The sequence below is a fragment of the Puntigrus tetrazona genome, chromosome 21 (genome assembly GCF_018831695.1).
Source record: "Puntigrus tetrazona isolate hp1 chromosome 21, ASM1883169v1, whole genome shotgun sequence".
NCBI classification, from domain to species: Eukaryota; Metazoa; Chordata; class Actinopteri; order Cypriniformes; family Cyprinidae; genus Puntigrus; species Puntigrus tetrazona.
The window spans coordinates 16528084-16551572 of record NC_056719.1 but is presented as its reverse complement, the minus strand read 5'-3'; the positions used below and the strand labels follow the sequence as shown (position 1 = coordinate 16551572).

At 38.9% G+C, this 23489-nt stretch overlaps 1 protein-coding gene across 1 annotated transcript; it reads left to right on the top strand.

The window, feature by feature from the left end:
* Positions 1 to 3787: 3787 nt before the first annotated feature.
* ammecr1 (AMMECR nuclear protein 1) lies at positions 3788 to 23443 on the top strand. The gene is made up of 6 exons (XM_043222034.1): positions 3788 to 5505; positions 12134 to 12244; positions 15065 to 15179; positions 18298 to 18388; positions 18476 to 18572; positions 19118 to 23443. The coding sequence occupies exons 1-6, from the start codon at positions 5048 to 5050 to the stop codon at positions 19230 to 19232; spliced, it is 987 nt and encodes a 328-aa protein (XP_043077969.1). The 5' UTR covers positions 3788 to 5047; the 3' UTR covers positions 19233 to 23443.
* The last annotated feature ends 46 nt before the right edge of the window (positions 23444 to 23489 follow it).

The following is a 23489-nucleotide window of genomic DNA, read 5'->3' as shown; positions in this document are numbered from 1 at the left end:
AGTTTGTATTATGACTTGATTCAAATTTCTTTTTTTTTGTGATGAAGAGCCAGGCTCTCCAGGCTCTGACCGAAGGTTTAGTTTGGTTTCGTGTAAGTTCTCGCTCGATGGAAAACGACCACACAGCGTTGCAGACTTTTCATGGTACTTGTTCTTTACCCCGCGCTCAGGGTCTCATATTCAATGTTGAGTAGGCAGACTTTCTCCCAAAGTCGGTCAGCTTGGCTTACAGGGTCTCTTTGCTCACTATGAAGTTTGCCAACTTTATGTCTGCATGCAATTACCATCTTGATTGCCAAAACCTTTATGGAGCCTCTGTGGCTCTCCAAGAAAAGTTCTTGCAGACCGACAGAATGCAGACCTTACAGGAATGTCCGTATGAGCACACACCTCAGCTTGAGATAATACACGAGGATACCAGAAGGCTTGATGACTCCTAGGAGACACGCAGAGAACCAGGAGGAACGCAGGAGGTAAGTCACACTGGTAAGTGTAGGAATACTACTGAGAGTACTGTAGGAGAGTCCACTTCGTTGACTGAGGTGGGTGCTTTTGTAGTGCACATGATTAAGTGAAGATACTGGTCAGGAGCACAAGGGTGACCTCCACAGGTAGGGGCCACAGGCTAGAAGTCTATTGAAAAAGAACTTAAGTCTGCAATTGTTCGATTGAGATGTTTTAAATGAAAATAGTGAGTGAGATGCACTTACAACAGTTCCAGGCCATATATATATATACACACACTGTAGGGGCTAAATGTAATTTTTAACCACTAGATGGCGGTGTTGAATGGGAGGAGTTGGAATATTTTTTTAACCAACAAAGTATTTAACCAAACATTTAACATTTAACCAAAATTGCCGGTCCCACTTTATTTTAGATGGCCTTGAATACTATGTACTTACATTTAAATTAATAATTTGGTGCAATGCACTTATTGTGTACATACATGTTACATTGCACTTATTATTTAAATATACCTTACATCTGTGTAATACCTTTTTGCACTTACATTTATAATCACGCTATTGACCCATCCATTACAAACTATTATGCCCATATGGAAACATTTAAAAACAATACTTTCTCTTTCCTCTATAGTTATATGGATTTTATTTACTCTGTGCTATTATTATTATTATTAGTACAAGAAAACCAAACCTATTCTGCAACTATTCTGTTTTTTAGAATGTTTGTACAAACTGGGCAAATTAGAATCAAATAGAGCCAAAGCAGAACTTTTAAGCAGCGACTCTTTCACAGTGTTGAAACATTTCTGAGCCACTTCCGACCAACTCAAGTCCTTTCCACGCAATGCAACACAGCGGCAACATTCGGAATAAACTTGCTGTGCCATGATATTAATCCAAGAAAGAAATGAAGCATCTGTAGGAACTGGTGCATGATGAACACCTTGTGCAGAAACTAATGAATTGGCATTTCGGAGCATTCAGTTGAAGTAAGAGTTGAACAACTCTGTTGAGAATGCAGTCATCACATTTTTGCAATATCCGACAGTTGATAACATTTTCTGGAATGTAGAAGGTGCCGAAGCTAGTCCAAAAGGAACGCTGCAAAACCTAAACGGGCTTTCATCGATTATAAACGCAGTCAAGTCACGGCGGCTTTCTTCATGTAAGGAGAAAGTAAGCGCTCTAGTTCTGTAGTTCACATCATTCTTGGTGGCAGGTAATCATCCAAGCACTGGTACTGGATCAAAGTCATCAATTTGACAGAAGAAGGCAGAAATGTTCTTTAAGTTATGTCACATACGCAAATTTGGGCAGAATGGAAATAGAGGACCCAGAACCCACGATCGAGTCCACAGGTACTGAAACAGAAGCAGTTAGCGTATTTTGCATGTACAAAAAATCCAGGCAATTCAATTTCATGTACTGAACGAGTTTGTTGCGAACGACATACTCTTGAAAAATGCGCTTAGCCTAAACCAGGATTAGGCCACGGTGCGGTTACGACAGTTAAGTCATTTTTAAAATCTTGGCTTAGGAAAAAAAGCATTACCTTACGACAAAACAAAGACACTGACGTGTTTTAAGATCAGTCGGTGCAAGTTTCTTTTAGTTGAAACAGCTCAGATTTACATGTTAGTCTAGGCTTAAGCCTTGTCTGTAAAACCGGGGGTAGAGGCCTAAAAGGTATTGGAGGAAACAGATGCAGAGTGTTTTATACTGCCTGTAGACTTTCCTTCTATTTCCTGCACGAGCACCAACTTCTGGTCTGACATGGTTTTGACTCGTTCACCAGCAGCTTCGGTTTGAGCAGTCGTTGTTTGTTTTTAGCATGCACGCATAAAACTGATGAGCAGACTAATGGCAAATCATTAATATAAATACAAACGAAACAAAATAGGACCCAGAATCGAACCTTGAGGAACTCCCGGGATTATATAATATTTATTGACTATTACAGAGACGAACACTTTGCTTGGAGTTGGAGAAATACAGCATTTTTTGGCATTTTAACGCATTAGTTTACCTCTTGGAAATACGGCCAGTAGTTGTATTTTATGAAACGCCTTACAGTTAATATGTATTTTTAGATAATAGGCAGGTATGCTATATTATAACCAAATGCTTGTTTTTCATATTTTTTACATTTCTAGTCTTTTTGCAATCTCTCTGGAATGAGTTTCAGTGAAGGCCGCCCATTAAAACCAATGCTGTTGGCTTTTTTAAACATTATTTTAAATCTATTAAATTCCATATTCGCTGGCCCCTTTTAACATTCACTTACACGTGAATGTCATAAATTAATACTGGGATGAGAATATAATTACAAGTTTTTAAATTCAACGTTTTAAAAAGGCAAAACCTATAAACATTAGGCATTTGACAATGTCTTAAAGCAATGAATAAAAATTAAATCATGAAGTAAAGCATAAATAAATGACTGGTAAAACAGCATCTAGAATAGAGGTAAATATATGTAGATTATTACATATGAATAAAAAATACAATTATTGCAAGATCATATAGTTTCTAGTTATATTTAGCCACAAACAATACACAATTAATAAGAGTAGATTATAACACTTAACAGTTATACCTAATTTCTTGGCTATTAATTTTGGACTGTCATGAACTATTTAATATAACGCATGTGTTACTATGTTATAAATTAATTTACATAAATATCATATATATATATATATATATATATATATATATATATATATATATATATATATATATATATATATAAGGAATTTTAAAATAAATCTTGACCACATTTAGTGAGAGAACATGGTCTTTCTTTCATATAAAGTATTTGCTTGTTATTTGTATTTATTTTTATTATTTATTCCATGCACATAAAACGTTGTGTCTGTTCTGATTTTGGTAATTATTTTAATAAATATTTTCTGCCAGGCGTTCGATGGATGGCCACACACTAAAAACAAGTATGCACAAAAACACAAAATCATTCTTATGTAACAAGGGTGTATCAGCAGCAATAGGCAAGAATACATTGCACGGTTATTAATTTTTCATTTATGGCAAAAAGCATTAGGATAATGAGTAAAGGTCGTGTAAAGAAATCTCCTACCACAAACACATCAAAATTAATTTTTGATTAGTAAGATGCATTGCTGAGGACTTAATCTGGACAACTTTGAAGGTGATTTTCTCTTTATTTAGTTTTTTTTTTTTTTGCACCTTCAGATTCCAGATGTTCAAATATCAACCCATGCATCAGCTCATTCAGCTTTCAGATTACGTACACATCTCATTTAAAAAAAAAACACCTTTATATGACCGGTTGTGGGGTCCAGGGTCGCAAATGTTCTAGAAACAATACAGGCATTTTGAAGCGGCATTCCGTATTTTTTTACTAAAAAAAAAATCCCTTAATATTTCTAGGGTTTCCGTTGCCGTGGGTGTACGCGTTTAGACAGCGTGAGGGCATTCCTATTGTCTGGTGAGTTTGGAAACGCGAAAAAAAAAGAGAGAATGAGTGCAGACTCGACGCCGCTTCGGCTTCGGTGACTAGAACCTGCGCTGCTCGGTCTCGGACGGGACGCTGGCTCACGGTGCTCTCGAACGGCTCCGTTTCTTTCTCCACCGGCTCGAAGACTGCGACCGAGGATGACGAGACCATAAACGGATTTATGCGAATAGCAAAATGCGGGATGTCTGCGTCCGTCGGCGGAGAAACGGCGCCCGCTTTAGCGTAGTTCGTGAATAGGGAGAGATGCGTATGACACGCAGGAATCTGTCGTAAACTACGTCCTGGGCTCTGTACTCCGGCGTGAAAGTAGAGAATACTAGTCCGAGCGCTTCGGATGAACGCATAGGATATTTTCTCCACCGCGACCGAGCTAATGTTAGCAGCCGCGAGCGCGGCGCGCAGAGAGACCGGGGGAATCCGCGTCTGACCGGAGGCCGTGCTATCACGCCGCGCCGAAATGCGCCCGAATAATCGGATGACAGCGCTCCGATCCGTCGAGGGAAAACTTTTGGGCTCGGTTTACGCGGCGGCGGGCTTGCATTAAAGCGGGTCGTGTGGCTATGGTGCTATCACGCACGCAGCCGAACCGCATCGTCGACTGAAAGCCGCTCAGACTGCGTCGCTTCTCGGGCGAGGCGTGTATGGGTCCCCGCTCCCTCGGAGGGAGACCTGACTCTGCAGGCCATATATTTGCCTAGCCTGAGTGTCGTTTCATGTATGGATGGACGCGTGCATGCTTTGACAGAACCCTGCGTGCATCGTTGCAGTTGGCACAGCGCATCCCAAGGAGGGGCTGTTACTCTACTAGCAAAAGCCCGCACATCGGGTCCGTCGAAGCCTTTAATTTGTCTCCCTAAGAACATTACGTAAGGCTGCAGCGTACGCTACGTCTTTTCGGAGGCAAACTATCGGGTGACATTGCAGTCTCTCCCCTCGGAGAGATATAACGTAAGCTCCTCTCGGTTATTACGTCCGTCAAAAGCGAGGGAAGGTGGAGCATCGTCCGTCGTACGTGCTGACGCAGTGGGATTTCTACGTGTGGTCTGCGTTTCGGCCCGCCCTTCCCGCGGTGACGGTGATGGGTCGGAAGCGGTGTGTCGGTGCAGATTGTTCGAAGATGGCGGCAGGGTGCTGCGGGGTGAAGAAGCAGAAGTTGTCGGGATCCCCCGGGGCTGGGGGTCCCGGCGGGGCTGGCAGCGGAGTAGCCGGGACCGGACATTGTGGATCGGAATTGGGGATCGGGTCGTCCTCGACTGTTGTGGCAGGAAACGTGAATCGGGTGAACGGCCTGGGGGGTCCGGGGGGTAGTAGTAGTAGCAGCGGCAGCAGCGGCAGCAACAACACCAATGCTCTGTCCCCAACTCCAGGAGGCTACAACTCCACCGGCCTCTCCCCGACTCTCAGCCCCGGCCCCGGCTCCGGAGCCAGGAAAATGGTCGTTTCGGCGGAGATGTGTTGCTTTTGCTTCGACGTGCTTTATTGCCATCTATACGGATACCAGCCTCCTCGAACACCCAGGTTTACAAACGACCCCTAGTAAGTAGCAAAAATGGCTATCCCGACCCGCTTTGCTACAACAACAGACGGCGTGTTTCCCGATCGCCGTGCTCGAACCGCGAAGTTCGGTCTTTGTCAGCACGGGTGAAGTTTTGTTCGTGTCGGTCTCGAGCCGATGCCGCCGCTGTCACGATAATGACTTTGTTTTTGTGTCAGTAGCAAATGCGGTAATTGATAGTCGGCTGGCTATCTCGGCTAATCGTAGCTTTTGGGGGGGAAAAAAAGAAAGAAACGCGTGTCACGTTTCCGCGTTTAAAGTTTCTAATGTGTTGCGTTAAATTAAACGTTGTTAATTAAGATATGGTCGTGTGGAATTTTATTAATAGGTAAATCAATGTAGAGGGTATACATATTAAATCAAAAAACAAAATGTGGGCTTAAAAGTTTTTTAAATGTACAGTTTCGAAGACTTGGAGTAAAATTAATCCATCATTAATTCGCTCGTTAATTGGGTAAAGCTGCGGTGTGTTTTTTTCTCTCTGAAAGAGATTAAATGGGTGTTAGCCTGCTCTTCTTTATTCAAGCTTATCTGCAAGCTAACATGCTAACGAACGCTAGCCAACAAACGCGATTCTCATTCGCCGAATATTTGCCTTTTTTTTCTTTTTATCTCTCGGCTCTCCTTCTTTTACTATTCGGTTAGATTTTTTTCACAAACACTGAGTGATATTTCTCTTTGATTCGATTCGAAGCTGCTTTCAACGGTTGGCTAAAGTGAGCTAACGCTAGCAAGCTAACAAAGCCGAAGAGTTGTTTACTTTCCCCACAGATATTTTTACGCGAAAGGTCTTACAGATTTGTTCGTTTAATTTGCGGTTATGCGAAAGTGCATCGGCAAAGTGATGTATTATTATTACTGTTATTTACATGTTGAGTGTTTAAAAACACATCGGATTAACGTCCTGCTGTTTTGTCGCTCGCTCAAAACGCCGTATCTTTGTTATCTGGGACGTTTCGAGGTAAGCTTTCTCAATGACAACTGGCGTGTTGTAAATGATTATGTATTCGTACGGGCGAACAAAGCGATTTACTCGAGCCACAGTTTGAGTGCTGGGTCATAAGAGCGTTAAAGGGATCTTTATCTTATCCGGTTAGTCAGGGTTCGTCGAACTAGGCAATGAATGAATGTCTTCACTGCAGTTCCTCTCTCATCTTATAGTAACACTGCCCCTATTTGGACTGTGTATATATATATATATATATATATATATATATATATATATATATATATATATATATACACACACACACACACACCTACACGCACATATGTAGGCAATGTATACAAAAATATGACGTTGTTTTGTTAACACGGTGGTGTTAGCCATTTATGGACACCTGTCGTGTTTACAAACGCTAAAGTAACAGTTATATTTTAGCCTTTGTCGATTTAGCAGACACACCTATTCAACATGCTTTACAAATAATAAATCTCATCTCATAGATTCCAGTCATAAAAGCCAACAATATGCTTTCCGGCTTACAAGCAACGTCACTTCATATAGATTAAAAGATAAGCAAAAAAGTAGCACTTTACAATTTCTTAATAAACATTGTGTGCTTAAGAGGGTTATTTAATATATATATACAGTTAATATGCTTGTAAATCTTAATATTAATGTTTTGAACATTACACTATTAACAGATCATATAGTTTATTAACAATGTATAATGCCTTACGGATCGCTTGTTAATATACAATACTCTGACGTTGCATTTGTAAACCTAACTAATTGGACTTTTTTGGAGTTTAAGTAAAGGGTGATTTAGTTAAGTGTTTAGATTCTTAATAAAATGAAACCAACCACACACAATAGTTATTTGGATGCCATATCTCTTTATTGCCTCAACACTTATAGAGTATACTGTAAACATCATTCTTATCATCATAAAGCATTATGACATGTATGTATATAACAATAATATTGAAAAAGTACATGCATGATAACATACTAGGTTACAGGTACGATTAGTGCAAAAAGCATTTTGGGTCCTTTTCAATACTTTATTTTATTTCCAGAATAAGGTTAATTATAGTCTAAGCTAATGTTAGCGTGATCCGTTAGCAACTCGCATGATAAATCCGTCTTTTAGGGAAGTAAATGGGTGTCATGTCGTGAAACGTTTTTAACGTGACGGAAAATGTGCTTAACACGATCGCGATATACTAAAAACATCGAAAGCTATTCCTCCGTGATTCATACAACGAGAGAGCGAGCAAAGAAGAGTATTAATAATTGAACCGCTCGATTGTCAGAATAATCAACATCCTAATATCAAAGATGCATCAAATGCGACCATTGAAATCTATACGGTCAGTAATATTACGAAGATGTCACTCGTTTGTGACGTTATTAAGTAGTTGTTGATTGGTCGCTGTTTGTCATGTGCTGTCAAGGATCTCACAAAGATGCATCTCCACGTCCTTTTGAGTTTATTCATTCAAGGTATCCTTACGAGACCAGATTTCGTGACGTTCTTGGAATATAAATTTAGTTTTTGGCCCCAAAGCTGTGCCAAATGCTTTAAAATCCTGACCGATTCTGAAATCTGGTTGCAGCACACGCACAAGGAGATCCTAAACGCGCACACATTACGAGATCGAGCTCGTCGCGCACTGCAAGATATTTTTAGGGGTGCAGTAAGCGAGATTGACAGCTAGAGGTGGAAATGGGTTCTGCGGAAACAAAGGCATTCCGCCCAGGAACACACATTTCTGGCTATGGCATTAGTTTTCAGGGAGGTGCAAAGTGAGATCAGATAATCCACGGTGAACATCGGGATCAAACTGATTCTTTGACGGGGAAATCGGGGCTAAATCAAGCTAAAAATTCAGTAGTTTGAGCCAGGTTATTTGATACTTTGATATACCTGTTAAATCTATATTTATAATGTTCCCCCCTTGTATTATATAATAATTTTGTAGTGACATTGACTCTTATTGGACCTTTAAACCTAAAGGATTTTATGACCTCAACATTAACGCTTCATGCAATGCGATTCAGTTCAAATACAAATCGATAAGAGCACAGTGAAAATTCTAGCTCAGACGTAACAGAAGAGCTAGTTCTTTTAGATTAAGGCCAATTAAACATTTCGGTAATTAAAGCCAACAGATTGTAGGATATCATTACAAACGGATATTTTTTGGTGTCATCTCTGCCTGCATGGTTTGGGCCACCACTAAAGGGAAGCGCTTATATATATATATATATATATATATATATATATATATAAGAGGAAAAAACATCCTGAACCAAGCTAGCAAACGTGGCCAGAGAAGTATTTTACAAATAGACATTGAGCTAAATTGCGTTTTCGAATGCTTAACTGGGAGAAAAAAACTAAACTTTAGAAAATAGAAACTTTAGAAATACCCGGGTTATCACCTTATTTTAAAAAATTCAAAATGGCAGACACCCAAAATGGCCAATATGGGAAAGTTGCCAGTTACTATGTAGGTGCCTCCGCACTGAAGTGCGCTTCAAGGGAAGTCTGTTCGCGCTGCGTCCATGTTTGCAATGCCTCCAGGCAGCTTAAACGAGACAAAGTCCTATATAAATAAATCGGGGGAATCCTGAACATTTCAAAAACGGATCACTGAGTTCACAATTAAGCGGCACATTTCACGTCAGCGACAGAATGTGGAATACAGCGCTCCTTGAATGCTGTTTCTTAAGCACAAATAGCATTTAAAAGGCTTTTTTTGAAGGCTAGACCCACATGCGGATTGGCTGCCTGACCTTTCTGTGACAGATTTCTGTGAGAACAATAACACGATGACATCAGCGATTTGTCTCTTTCTTTTAGAAAGTGGGACTATTTCGCCGTATTGCCCTATGATTTCAGCGAGGCAGAAAATGCGGATGGGAATTGCGAAATCCACTCATAAAAAAGGAATTATCAGTTTAACGTGGAATGTCATGTAATTTGTAAAAAAAAAAAAATTAATGAACTAATCAAAAGTGGGTCTTTACACTTAAATTGAAATATGGACTAGTATCTGCAAAAAGCTGCAAAAGTCAATTTAATTATGAATCCTACGTGTTCTGCATGTCTGTGTTAATGAATGTGTGACGCTCGTGGCGTGTACAGTGTCTGCTTTCTTATTTTACTGTTTGATTTGAGTCAATTTAGAAGTAATTATTTAGAAGTAATTATGCCTAAACTATATATATATATATATATATATATATATATATATATATATATATATATATATATATATATATATATATATATATATTTTTTATTTTTAGTAGAATGTACATAGCCCACTACTACTAGCCTGCTAATATGAAACGAGTGTTATTTTTTAGGAATAATCAACAATCACAAAACATTTCTTCCGTGTTTTAATTTTAATACTAAAAGTTTGCTTAATTTAGTTAGATTAATTAAATTGAAGTTTTATGCCTTCATTTGATAACCAGAAAAAAACAGAACGCATAGTAAAACAAAATTTAAAATTTAATTGTTGTATTATGCATTCAAATAATCATTTCATATGGCCCTAAACACGTTATTTTCAAATAAATGATCAAATTGATGTGAAATTGTATGTTTCGTGATTTGTTTTGTTTAATTAAACATGCTTTTTGATTAATTGATTGATTTGATTCTATATATCCCTGTCATTATACTGTACAGTGCTTTGATGCAACCTGTGTTGTTAAAAGCGCTATATAAATAAAAATGATTGATTGATTGATTGATTGATTAATAAAATTAAATTTTACTCTTAAAAGGAGTTGAGAAAAATACAATTTATAATTTGGAAAAATATAAAATGTAATTTAGAAAAAAATAAAATAGCTTTCATAGGGCTCTAGTATAGAACACGTAGACTTTAACAGCTGCCCAAGTATATTTGGTGACTCATTTTTGTTTGTATCACTATCCTATTACATTCTTTTTATTATCTGCCCAAACTAATAAAATTACCCGTGATCAATTAACTAGTGAAATAACTCTCAAAGTCCTGTGTGAAGCACGGGAAGTGAACTGTCTTTGTATAGTCTTTGTTTCGCACATTCAAAAATGTTTTTTTTTTTTTTTTTGTGTTCTGTCCCCAACTAGAGCTGTCCCTGTTTTACAGCCCTCTAATGTTTTTATTATTTTCACCAACAGAGGGCTATTACACTGATAACTGTCCACAAAAATAACATTGACAAAAGTCTATTATCATAGTAGTATGTTATCATATTATTGCACTCTTATCATCAGTTATCAAGAGACACTATTAAGTGTTTGAAGGTAGCCATATACTAACTAGTCACCTTAAATAATAGTACTGTATAGTTTGCATGTACTGTGTAACAGCGCTTAAATGGGGGACATGGATTATGTTTGTACATAATTTAATGAATAAAAGTTCACCCTGTATAAAATTAAGTAAAACACACACACACACACACATATATATATATATATATATATATATATATGCACCCGTACATGCTGGACTTGATGTTAGTCTTGTTTTGCATGTCACCAATACTTTTCATTTCCCCAGTTATGGCCACTGATTCAGAACGAATGCTTGTGATGTACAGGAGAAAGTGCTGCTCAGAGCCGCCCTGATACAACCTCATCTTTTTTTTCTATATAATGTTACTGTCCCTGGATTAAAGGGTCAGGAGAGAATGCCCGATGCTGGCAAATGTGACTGAAAATCCAAGTGTGGATGGCAGATGGTTAGGTGGGATTGTGTTTATGCAACAAAACTCCTCTATCCATCCAAGATGTGTTCAATGAGTTTAGATTTAACCCTGATTTTTTTTTTTCCAAGCACATTAAAAGACTGCTGCCAGTGTGTTCCTGGCCAAAGGGCTTAGTCCTTAAATTTCCGTCACGATCAACTGATATTCAGCTGGTGCTTTAAACAGTGGCCTACATTTTTTGTCATAGGAGCTGTTAAACATTGACAGTAACCCCAGGCCATAGTGTTAAATCCTTTTTCTCATTAACTCCACCTTAATGTTACAAGGTAAGATTTGAAGTAGGTAAGATAGGATAGTAACCATTGGATAGATTTTTATAAATGTACAGAAGATTGTTGGAGAAAATTATCTGTGCCCAGCACCCTACACTTAACATTTCATACCAAAGCAAAAGAATGCTCTTATATGAAAATGTTGGTTGAGTTACAATCAGTTTAATATCAGTAGCTCAAGCACCTCCTGAATGCACTGTGGAGTATATAGACTGATATGTAGATTGAATTATAGCTAGTTATAGTTAGCTAGCTAACACGCATGCTAATAAGCAAATATTTAGTAGGTCCTTAAAATTAGGTCTTGCAATACTATAACCTGTGATGTCTTGGGGTTGGTTGAGAGGGTTGGAAAGTGAGAATTTATGCTGAAGAGAAGCGGTTAAAATCTTAAGACACACACCACTTTGTTCTGTTTTTGTGGGCTGGTCACCCACAGAAAGTACTATGTGTTTCCCTTCAGTAAGTTTCAGCCTATACAAGTCATTTGTTGACCTATTAGACCTTAAAGGGCCACTCCATCCCAAAATGAAAATTGTATCATTAATCACTTTCTTTCAAATGCACATTCTAACTGCTCTTTAATAGACGTTCTTCTCTTTTTTCCAACAGCCCACTGTTTGTCACTTGGAAAATCGGCCGGGACAAGCGGTTAAGGGGTTGTATAGGTACATTTTCTGCCATGAACCTGCACTCAGGACTCAGGGAGTACACCCTTACCAGGTACGCCACATCCCTCTTTGAAATTCTGCTTTTATTAAACATAAGGATTTCCTGTTTTGACACGTAGTGCTGTATCTTTTCTTAAAAACGTAAAAATCAGTCATCTCCTTTTCTCTTATTCGGTTAACACATTGTTAAACCCACTGGATGACCCAGAATTGTATTTTTCAAGGAAAAAAATATACTCGGGCAGCTGTTAAAGTTACTTGTGCTTTTTTTTGTCCCACAAGTAATCACGCCTGGTGTGAACGGCCCTGTAGGGAATTGTTTCGATTCAAAAGTGTCAACGCGGCAAATTTCGCATTCGGTACTTCGCTACGTCTTTCTCAAGCAGTTGCTTGACCTTGTGTCCAAGCCAGCCATCCATCTCCGGAACTACAGCTACGTTCTTCCCTCAGCAGGAACGGAGACACCAGAACAGATGCTCGGGTCTTGGCTCGGCTCGGCTCGGCGAACGCTGCCAAATTCCCACTTCTCCATTTTCTCGTTAACTTTGAAGCAGCTTGTATAGCCGGTGACAATATTGTTAACCTCCAGGCCTTCACATTTGGTTCGTGAATCAGTCTTGTGTCAGAGGTGGCACTGGATATAGTGGGGAGCGTAGTAATGCGTTGTTGTGGATAGAATTAATTGCTGCTATAAACTTTTTAATCTATACTGCAATAGTCATTGGTGCATGGGAATAAATCTTGAAATTCTCGGCTAATAATAATAATTTAACAACTAAATAACACTGATTGACCAATTACAACTAAGTATCATATGCGTTTTCATCACCTAGCATTAACCTCCATTTCATATCCAGGTAATGCTTGCGTATTTTTATTTGGGATGACTTTAATGTGATCTTATTTGATCCGATCACAAAAATGCATGATAGTTCGAGTTAGTTTTTTATATCCTGCACGCCTATTTTCTGAATATGCCTAAATGTGCCAAGAGCTTACTAAACAGTCTTCGAAAACTGAAAAACTGTGATCGTTTTGCTTTGTCATGTTCTCTGCGATCCGTGCACACACTGACGGAGAAATAGTGAAGCTTTATTCGGCTTAATTGCTTCTCGTGGGTAATGAAGTAATGTTGAAAAACCGCTAACGGAAATGTTCTCACGGAACCCGTCAACATCAGGAACGCTACACGGGGTACGAAGCGTTTGATTTGAGAGTAGGTGTGTTTTGGCGTTGTTCTACACTGTATATCTTAAAAATGAAAATATGGCTGCATTTATTGCTCGAAGAAAGGCAGAGCACCCACCAAAAAAAAAAAAACAGGAGAAAAATCATTTCACCTTAACCAATTCAAAAATTCAATTAGGATTTGTGAATCTTTCTAATTTGTAAACCTTATATCGGGTTCCTGCTGGAGGTGATGCATTTTTCGAGTGACCGATTAAGTTCGTTCTGTTCCTGAAACCAGTCACTAATCTTGAAAAAAGCAGACTTTGAATCTTGAGTCTTCCGAGATTGAGGGTTGATGGATTGATGGCAAGACATGATAGAGCACATGAAATGTGAGACGTCTGACCATCAAAATGCTGAATCTTATGGCATGATATGAATAATTGATGACAGTAGTTTACATTGCAGTAGTTTTTTTTTGCTGGTAATGTAGCAAAAAGAAAAAGCAGTCAATATTATCAATATTGATATTTCCGTATTTTGTTGCCATTTTTAAATGAACATCCTGTTGATTGGTTGATTTTTATTTTTTTTTCACATAAGGGGAGAGAGTCTTATTTTTGGCAGCCATGTGTTTCAGACAAAACTGGCTGTGTATTCACGAATAATCTGAAAGCAGGTCAAATGTATAATGAATGTGTAGTAATAACCGTAATAATAATACATTAATATTTAAAATGATTTCTCGGAAGCATGCTTAATTTAAATTTGAGTTCCAGAAAAATATGCTGGCATTATATTTATTTATATATCGTATAATACTGATATTTATTGCAATGGTTATTTATCATTAATGGGAAATGCATTTGCACAATGTTGAGATTGATTTTAATAATGTAAACATAACAAATCTTGTCTAATGAAATGAATTTATAACCGTAATTTAATCAATGATTTAAACGAAAATCAGTTTACAACAAAACATTGCAGTTTTATTTTGTCAGATAGGATGCAGCACAACAGAACTGTATAAATAAATATTACTTTGTCATTAAGGTCCTTTCTGTTTTACTTGAACTTTGCTGTGTGTTTGAAAGTAGTTGAAATGGAGCTGGGCGCTCTATATATCGCACGATGTATTCATGCGCATCTTGTCAGAAAAGCTGGTTCTTGTATTAAATCTCCATCAGCCATTTTCAAGTGGAGCGGCAGTTAATACACAGAGGCATGGAAAACGAAATGGTGTAAAGCTGGTAATAATGGCTGTGGAGATGAAGGTCATGCGTTCGTGTCCTCGCATATTAAGACGCTGAAAGTGTCACGTGCGTTTGAGTTTGCGTAACAGTCGAACCTCAGCCGTGCGCTTCATTCTCACAGAACTTGGGGTTATTGAGTAAAAATGTTAAAAATGTCGTGATCTTGATATGACATTGTTTATCGTCCGGTGATAATTCAGGCTATTTATAAAACATGCTTGTCGGCCCACTTCTTCATTCATACTCTCACTGTTGACTTTGAGTCTTTGACACATTATTACCATTGTTTTGCGTCTATGAGTCTCAATCAACACCTATTCATACTCCTAAATGTTTGATCATCGCAATTGAGTTTTTAATTATATCAGGCTGCAACTCAATTGTTTTTCATGTGAATCAGCTTCACACTGTAGTCATAGTATCTTGACCTTACGTTGTCTCCACAGTGCCCTTAAAGACAGTCGCTTTCCCCCCATGACGAGGGACGAGCTGCCGCGCCTCTTCTGCTCAGTGTCTCTGCTCACCAACTTTGAGGATGTTGGTGATTACCTAGACTGGGAGGTAAGGGCGCAGAAGATGCTACCATCTGTTTTTCACCAAATTAAACTCTCTGTACGCTTAAGAGTTTTTTTCCTGCTCATATTTTAGTTTTAAATGCCACTTGCCACTAAATCGCCGTTCCCTGAAGAGATAAATAGGTGTCTGTTCTCTGAATTATTTGCATGGGTTTTTAGGCCTTTTAAACGTTTACCGTCCATCTTACGGGGTCCAACAGAAACAGCATTTCAAATGGAAAGGCTATCCTTACCAAAACACCAAAAAAATTGCATCAAAGCCTGATGTGGAATTTCATAGTGTTTTTCTGATATTATCGATTTATCTTTCAGAAAACAAGGAATGATTTTCAATATAACTATTAATGTTAGACACATCGATAATATGTTAATTACAACAGAAAAGGAATGATCCGATTTTATGACGAAGCAAAATATGCAATGGTTCATTATGCACATTTTCACATAACTATGAAGAGCACACTGGAATAAAAACAAACCAATCTGTACAGATCGATATTTCATGTTTGCACGATGGTGACTAATTTTATTTATACAAAACGTTTAATAGTTTACTTTTAGTCATTTTGAAATATAAATTTCTTAACTTTTGAGGCTTTTTAAAGCATTCTTTCATAGTATTTCTGAACAAGAATCACTAGTAGTGTTTTTACGACTCTGCACATCACGTGACTTCATAATAATTTCCGCAAAACATTTACCAAGTGAGCAGAGTTACATTTGCACCACGTTGAGCACTTCATAAAACGTTCAACTAGATGGTTAATAAAGAGAATGTTGTAATAGACGATTTAAAAACTCAATAAGTACAGAAAGATGGTCTTTGGTTGTTGATGGAAAAAACACTTTGTTTACAATTTTGTAATAATCAGAATGGAATAATACTTTGGGTAAAGGCTATAGCCATAACGGCGTTCTCATAGGTCTGACGTTACCCCAATAGGAAATGAAAGGGAACGTATGAACGCATGTTTAAACGCACAAACAAATCGGGAAAGCAAGTGCACCGCAGCTCAGTCTGAAGCTCGAAACAACTTCAGAGGCGAGATCTGCCTGCAACTTCGACAAATGGTCCGGCCACCGCAAGACGGTTCGCAAATCTGGGATACTCGCTTTCAAATGAAGCACGGGCTCTCAGACTTAGCCTGTGCGAGCTTGATGATTCAGGCCGCGCAAACACACACACAGGCGCATACTGTCCTCAGTGACCTACAACAGCGCAGACAGAAATGCGCCCTGGGTGAGGAGTGACGATGATGTCTTGTGTATTGTGTGTGTGTGTGTGTCTTTTTTGTCGTGTTTTTCCGTACTGTTCGCTGACTGAGACTCTCATGCAGAGTGCTGTGCTGTACTTGGCTCGCGGGCATTTAAAAGCCACATCCAGATAATAGACGGTCTCACCTTAGGGTCACGCTATAGTTGTTTAGAAAAACTAATCTGGTTTACGCCGCGTCTTCCTCTTAAAATAGTTTGATGGGATGCGTGTCGTTCAGATAGCAGCGCGTAATCCTCTTGCCGCATCTCTTCTGAATTCTTCTCCTGTCTTTTGTTCAGATCCTGGAGATCAGATAGCAGGACTTTATATTGCGCTGCCTTTCCGTGTGCGTTCATCGCTTTTGTCAACGGTGACCCAGTTCAGAGCTAGACTGTGTTTTCACAAGCCCGGCGGCAAAGTAGTGAACCGGAAGTGGATCTCTGCTTTAGAAATCCTTCGCTGGTTGTGTTTGGTAATGCAAGCCCAACCGTTTCCAAACGCGTGAATTAGCAAACTGGAAGGATCGTGTGGCTGTGAAGACCGAAAATACGGCTTTGTGCATTGTGCTTTAAAGTATAATGAAAGAAAAGGTATTTTTGATCAAATAAACGAGGTAGCTTCTTTTTCGGGCCTGTCCTGGACTAAGGATTTTTCTGGTTGACTAGTAGTCGTCGAGTAATCACGTTTATTAATAAACCATTTAAATCATTTCGATGAGCCTTTAATCGCCTACGTTGCATAATAAGCGCTCAAGCACATGCATAAAGCTCGCCACTGGAGAAGCTGTGATTATAAATGTGTCAGGGACAAACGGTAAGAAGGCTGCGTTAACATTTGAATAATTCGCTGCTTTCTTTGTTCTCGGTTTAAGAGCCATCTCCGCAGTAGTGACGTTCGTGTACGTTTCATACGGACTACGGTATCTGAGAACATTTGCTTTTCATTTGAACCGGATCCTTTGAATGCAGACTCTCTGAAGATATTTCTTGAGTTTCACGCCCGAGATGGCAGGGAGCGCATGCCCTACTTGCTTTCATTATTTTACGAAAGCGCAGTGTTATGATGCCGTTGTGAACGCGCACCAACCTATAGATCGAAAAACATGTCCAGCATGTATAGCCATGTGAATGCTTATGCTTATATTTGCATGTTTCAGACGATAAGCTATATCTGTGCTGGATGGATGATAGGTGAGCATTTTGGATGTTCCAGCCGCTAATGTTTTTCGGGGCGTTTTTTCTGTGACTAACAGAGTTTTGGTTGACCAAACCTCAACTAGCTATGGTCAACTAATAGTGGACTATTACGGGGCGGCCTTACTTTTTCCAGTTATTGATTTAAAAATAAGGATACAAAGCTTCCATCAAAAATGAAAGACTAAAATTAAAACCAATATAAATTAAAGACACTAATAATTTTGCCTTAGCCCTGTGGTTCTATAGATTCAATTTTTTTTATTATCTTTCACTTTTCTTTTTTTTGACCACAAGCTGCAAAGTGAATAATTCTAGTCATTTCCGGGGCTTGATTGTTCTTCCTCTGGGCTTCTAAAATTAGTTCAAAGCTAAAGGTGATACCAAGAGTGCTGCTGCTAATTTTATTTTTCATATGTAGTTACCAGCTAATGCTTTAGCTACAAAAAAAACCTCAATAACTTTTCTACTCCGGTCAGCTTGTGCGATATACATTATTATGAATATTATTATAATTTATATTGCGCCAATGTGTTTCATTTCCCTGTGGCTTCGAAAGAGAGCAGAAGTGAAACTGATATTATTTTTGCCTTTAAGCTATTTTTAAATTTTTAATGTTTTACCAGTTTTTTTTTCAAAACGTCTTTGTTTTCTAGGTGGGTGTTCACGGCATTAGGATAGAATTTTTTAATGAAAAAGGATCAAAGCGCACCGCCACCTACCTGCCAGAGGTTGCGAAGGAGCAAGGTACGAATTAAAACGGCTTCTCTTAAGTTGCGACGGCAGAAATAAGACGCGGACTGCAAAGTAATTGAATTTGTTCCGTCTCTGCAGGATGGGACCACATTCAGACCATAGATTCCTTACTTCGAAAGGGAGGTTACAAAGCTCCCATCACAAATGACTTCAGGAAGACTATAAAATTGACCAGGTGAGAGAATTGCCTTTTCCTGCTTCCTTTTTTAAAAACGTATTTATCTATCGCAGGCTAGATTTTATAGCGCTCGTGTCCAGTGGCGCAAGACCGCAGTGTTGGGGAGAGTTACTTTTAAAATCAACGCATTGCTATGCTGTTACTTTTTATGGAAAGTACTTTTTTTTTTTTTTTTTTTCCTCATCTGAGCTGGGCTTGCTTGATTTAATATAACAAAAGTTGTATTTTTGGCAAACGTAAAAGCTCTATCATAGCAAAGAAAGACAGAAATGTAGTGTAGAGATCCCAAAGAATGCGAATTTTATTAATAATACTAGCCTTCCAAAGACGCGTATAGCTTCGCGCTAACCATATTTAAATTATTGCTGACTGATAGTCATCCACTGTGCGATAGCTCTTAAGCATGTTCAATCGCTCATGACATACAATTATTAATTCGTTTTTGAAGATGCGCGCGTTAAACGATTTCATGCAGGAACGATGCGCTCAATTAGACATGGCTCTTCTGACGCTTGCCCCGTTTGTTTCCGCCAATGTTGTAGGTACCGTAGTGAAAAGATGACCATGAGCTACGCAGAATACATCGCCCACCGCCAGCATCATCACTACCAGAATGGCATCGGGCACCCTCTCCCTCCGTACAACCATTATTCCTGACAGCGAGCCGCATGACCAGTCACTGGACCTCTCGGCGGACATCTTCCCGGGAGAGCCCACCCCCTCGTGGTCTAGCTATCTGTACTACTGTACCATTTTATGATGATAGTTTCCGTTGCCATGTCGACAGTCCGTTGGAGGCATGGCAGCGGGTGGCAAATAAGCATTAGGTGATTATAAAGCGAAAAAATACAATTCATTTATTTTGTCATTTTTATTCTTTGTATTAATTTAGTTTTTGCAGCATATATATATATATATATATATATATATATATATATATATAAATATATATCAAACCCTTCCCTTTTTTTAAGCAAATAAACAAGTACTAATTTTTATTTTATTTAAATTTTTTTTTTATTTCAACAAATTTCCTAAAATCAGGTTTCTCAGTCTGTGGATGGAAATAAGTCATATTAAACGATGGGCTAGATGCTTTTTACGTACGCTCGGCTTTAGTGACTCGCTCGATTTCGTTGTTGTTTTTCCTCTTTTATCGTTTCTTATTAGTTTGACTTTTATATCATATAGGCAAGCACGGCGTTTAAGGGATTCTCTTTCCTCTCTGCGCGCTTCCTCTGATCGTTTGCTTTCGTGAGTGGTGGTTTAGTTTTATCGTGAGCGTTGTTGTGGGGTTGTAGGGACGTGCGGCGTGGCCGAGTCGAAACTGTTTGCGTTTTCCTCAGATTATCGAAACCCGCTATCTTAAATTTTAGTTTTTGGGTACCTAATATTTTCCCCTTAGTGCAGAAGCCTGTTGCTCTTAGCATTACTGGAGTTGATTTTCTTTAATTTTATTTACTTGCTACAGTTAGGCCCTTTTTCGCGTAGCGTTGGTTCATGCGTATTAATCCACGTGCGTCGTCTTTCGTTGATGTGTCGTGTTGGTGTCGTTTTTTTGAGGTTGACGGTGTGAGTCTGCGCTAAGAGTGTCGCTGAACGAAGGCTTTTCTAGTCGGTTGAGCTCGCGAACGAATTCGTCCGTTTCGTATCGCTCCTATTTGATCACACAGAGAAAGGACAGGGACAAGCTAAGAAAAAGCCATACTCTTATTTTTTTTAACACATGCTGTGGCGGGGTGGTCGCTCTAAATGGCTGTTTTTAATTAATTTTTCTCCTGGTCTGTTTACCTGGCACGGAAACCTTCACTCTCAGGAGGATGCTTCAGAAAGCTCTTGCGTTTAGTTTTTAACGATCCGGTCTTACGGATGAATATGTCCATTTCTGTCTCGCATGGCGGCAATGTTTACACCTCCATTCAAACGGCTTTAATTGAGAAGATGACTTGAGTCAAGCTGCTCTTCGCATCTGGCGGTGAAGCTTGTTCGGATGATGACGACGACGTTATTTTTTTTTGTTATGGTTGGAAGTGTCTTTTCTCACGGACGGTTTGTTAGACCCATTTTTAAACTCTCGCTCCGAAAGGCATCAGTGTTATTTTGATCAGGTGTAGACTGAATATCACGTGTCATATTGTCTGTAGAAGCAGCGGACTCGCGTTCGAAAGGAAAATCGAGCACGATTTCTGCCTTTTTGTTTTCATATGCAAAACGTTAAGGGCTTTTGGGGTTCCATCCACAGTCGTTACCCAGCTCACTAAAACCGAAAAAAAAACCTGATTTCAGTTGTTTTGCCTTAAAATGGTTATGACGTGGACCAGCAAATGTTTCCCGGAGCGTTCATCTGCTTTGAGACCAGTTCTTTTTTGTTTTAACTGTTAAGTCAAGTGTTTATTACTGCCCAGTCAAGACTGTTTGTCCACCTGTTAGACCCCACCTACCAGGAAGTAGGTCACGGTTAGGAAAAGCGACACATTTGTTGTCTCTTCAATCTTAAACGACCCTTTAAATCAAATTTTTGGCCTCGTTTTTTAAGCCCGGGTTTTGTTTTTCTGGTTGAACGTTCTTGGGCCTCGTTTGTCGGTCCATTTAAAAAAAAAAAAACAGCACAAACCGAAATTTTTTCTGCTGCAAAACCAACTCTTTGCATTTGAAATGACATTGGCAATACATTTGTTGCATGAATAGGCCTCCTGTTAAACATGGCATGCTTGTTTCACTGCTATATAGATACGAGAAGAAAAAAAGACTATATAAAATGGTGCTATCGGACCTCGCGTCGGGGGTGGTCGCAGTAAACGTGACCGGTCATGCGGACTCATCGATCATATCAGACTTTATTATTATCCTCAATATATGCAGATCTGTTTTACAGGTGTTTTTTTCCTACCAGTGTAACAAACTCTCCTGCAGGTTTGAAAGGACAAGTAGTGACGAGTCTAACCCCATCTTTCCCTCATGGCCTGGGGGATTTGGGCATATGCTTAACATCTCATCTGTTGCAGACGTGCACATTTACGCAATACCCCGGAGTCTCGCTCTTTGTTTCCGTTGTCGCACGCCGTGGATGTTTCACGTTCATGCACATTGCCATTTCGAACGCCGTCGCCTGAACACGGGCCAAAACTACAGCGATAACGACGTGCTGAGTTTACTTCGCTCGCGATGTTTGTTCAAATATCATCGGTTCGTTCGGTCGCGAGCGGCGAAAGACGCGTTTAGTTTGGTTCAGTACGTTTTTCTTTTTTTTTCTTTTTTTTTTCTGTCTGCGAAATGGATCAAAGTATTTTCACGATTCCTGGAGTGGTTCGAACATGCACTTTGAGGACATTCGCGATCCCAGGCGCGTCTGAACACCGTCGAAACTCTCAGTACCCGACCTGCGTTCACGTTGCTCGAAGACGAGTTCGAAAACCATTTTCACGCTATACGTCGTCTTTTGAGTTTCTGTGATTTCTACCGACACAACTGGGATTAGTGTTTGGTGCGTGTATAGCAAATGCTCGTTTAGGCATAAATGTTGGGTTGTAACACCTACGGACGAGCTCCGCGCTCGCCGTCAAACCCATCGTCGTTTGGCTCATGTTACCTTTGCGTGTTCAACCTGAACCAAAGATGCCTCCAGCCATGTCCAAATGCTGCTCTACAGACCTGCCTTCCTGTCCTTCCAAAAACCTTCCCTGCAAGAGAAATGTCTTCTGTTTGTATGTTATTTTTTTTTTTTTGTACAATTTCTAATATTGTTTTAGGTTTTTAGCTACCTAAGTTCAATGAATTTTCATTGTAGCTGTCTTTGAGACCTTGCACGGTGTCAATGACCGTAATACTAGGTTGCACTTTTTTATTTTGTTTTCATCATTGTTGTTATTATTATATATTTTTGTAAAGAAAGAAAACCCCATAGCGTGCCTCTTAGATTTATGGGTTTCTTAATGTTTTTTTGTTTGTTTTTTTTTTTTCTAAGACCAGCAGTTATACTTTATACAAAAGATGAGTTAACCCTTATTTTTAAATGCCATTTAAAGAAAGAAAGAAAAAAAAAAAGCCTCTTTTCTTTACTCTGGACCCAGTAGCTGCACTGGCATACAATCGCACTGATAGATATGGGGGGGAAAAAAGTATAACTAATAATAATGATGATGATGATAAAAAAAATAATAATGTAAGAACTACAATAAATTTGTTTGAAAATGTTTTGTAAAAAAAAAAATCCAAAAAAAAAAGGAAAAAAGAAATGTAAAAAAAGTAAACACAATGACTGTTTTTGTATATCGAGTTAATTCTTTAAAAAAAAAAATATTTTGGACCTAGTTTCTAAATTATTTTAGTGGTTTTCTATGTTCTGGAACTTTGAGAAGATGAGTTTTGAACGCGCCCTTCGATGACTGACAGCTTGCGGTGTTGTCACGGCGGCCGTCGGGGTGCCTGGTGTAGCCCCGCGTGCCCGACACTTTTTCCTTTCTGTTTTTCAGTTTGAATTCTTTCTTCCTTTTCAGAACTTAAAAATTGTTAAAGTAACGACTTGGCGAAAACAATAAAAAAAAAAAAATATCTAGAGAAACGACTCCCCTGTAGAACTAGATCCTTTACCCCCCACTGAATTGCTGTTAGTGTGATGAGACTTGAAATGGGCATTTATTATGAATATGGTAGTACGGCTCCAAAAAAAACACACAAAAAAAAAAAGACAAAAATGACAAAATCCACACAAAAAAAAATAATGTGTTGGGGTGGGAGGAGGGGGTGGCAAATAGACGGGTTATATGTGGGTATGTGAGCTATGGCTGTGGCAATGATAATGTAGTTTTAAAACATTATTGTTATTACCTTTTAAATCATTTATCCAATAAAAATAAATTCTGAGAGAAGCGTCGAGTGTCTTTTCATGCTTTGCAGGCTGAAGGAAAACCAAGA

Excerpts from the sequence above, each read along its gene's own strand:
- ammecr1 (XM_043222034.1), top strand. The coding sequence starts at position 5,048 with ATGGGTCGGAAGCGGTGTGTCGGTGCAGATTGTTCGAAGATGGCGGCA. Across the intron at positions 12,245-15,064 it reads AGGGAGTACACCCTTACCAG|TGCCCTTAAAGACAGTCGCT; the intron begins GTACGCCACATC and ends TTGTCTCCACAG. Across the intron at positions 18,389-18,475 it reads AGAGGTTGCGAAGGAGCAAG|GATGGGACCACATTCAGACC; the intron begins GTACGAATTAAA and ends CCGTCTCTGCAG.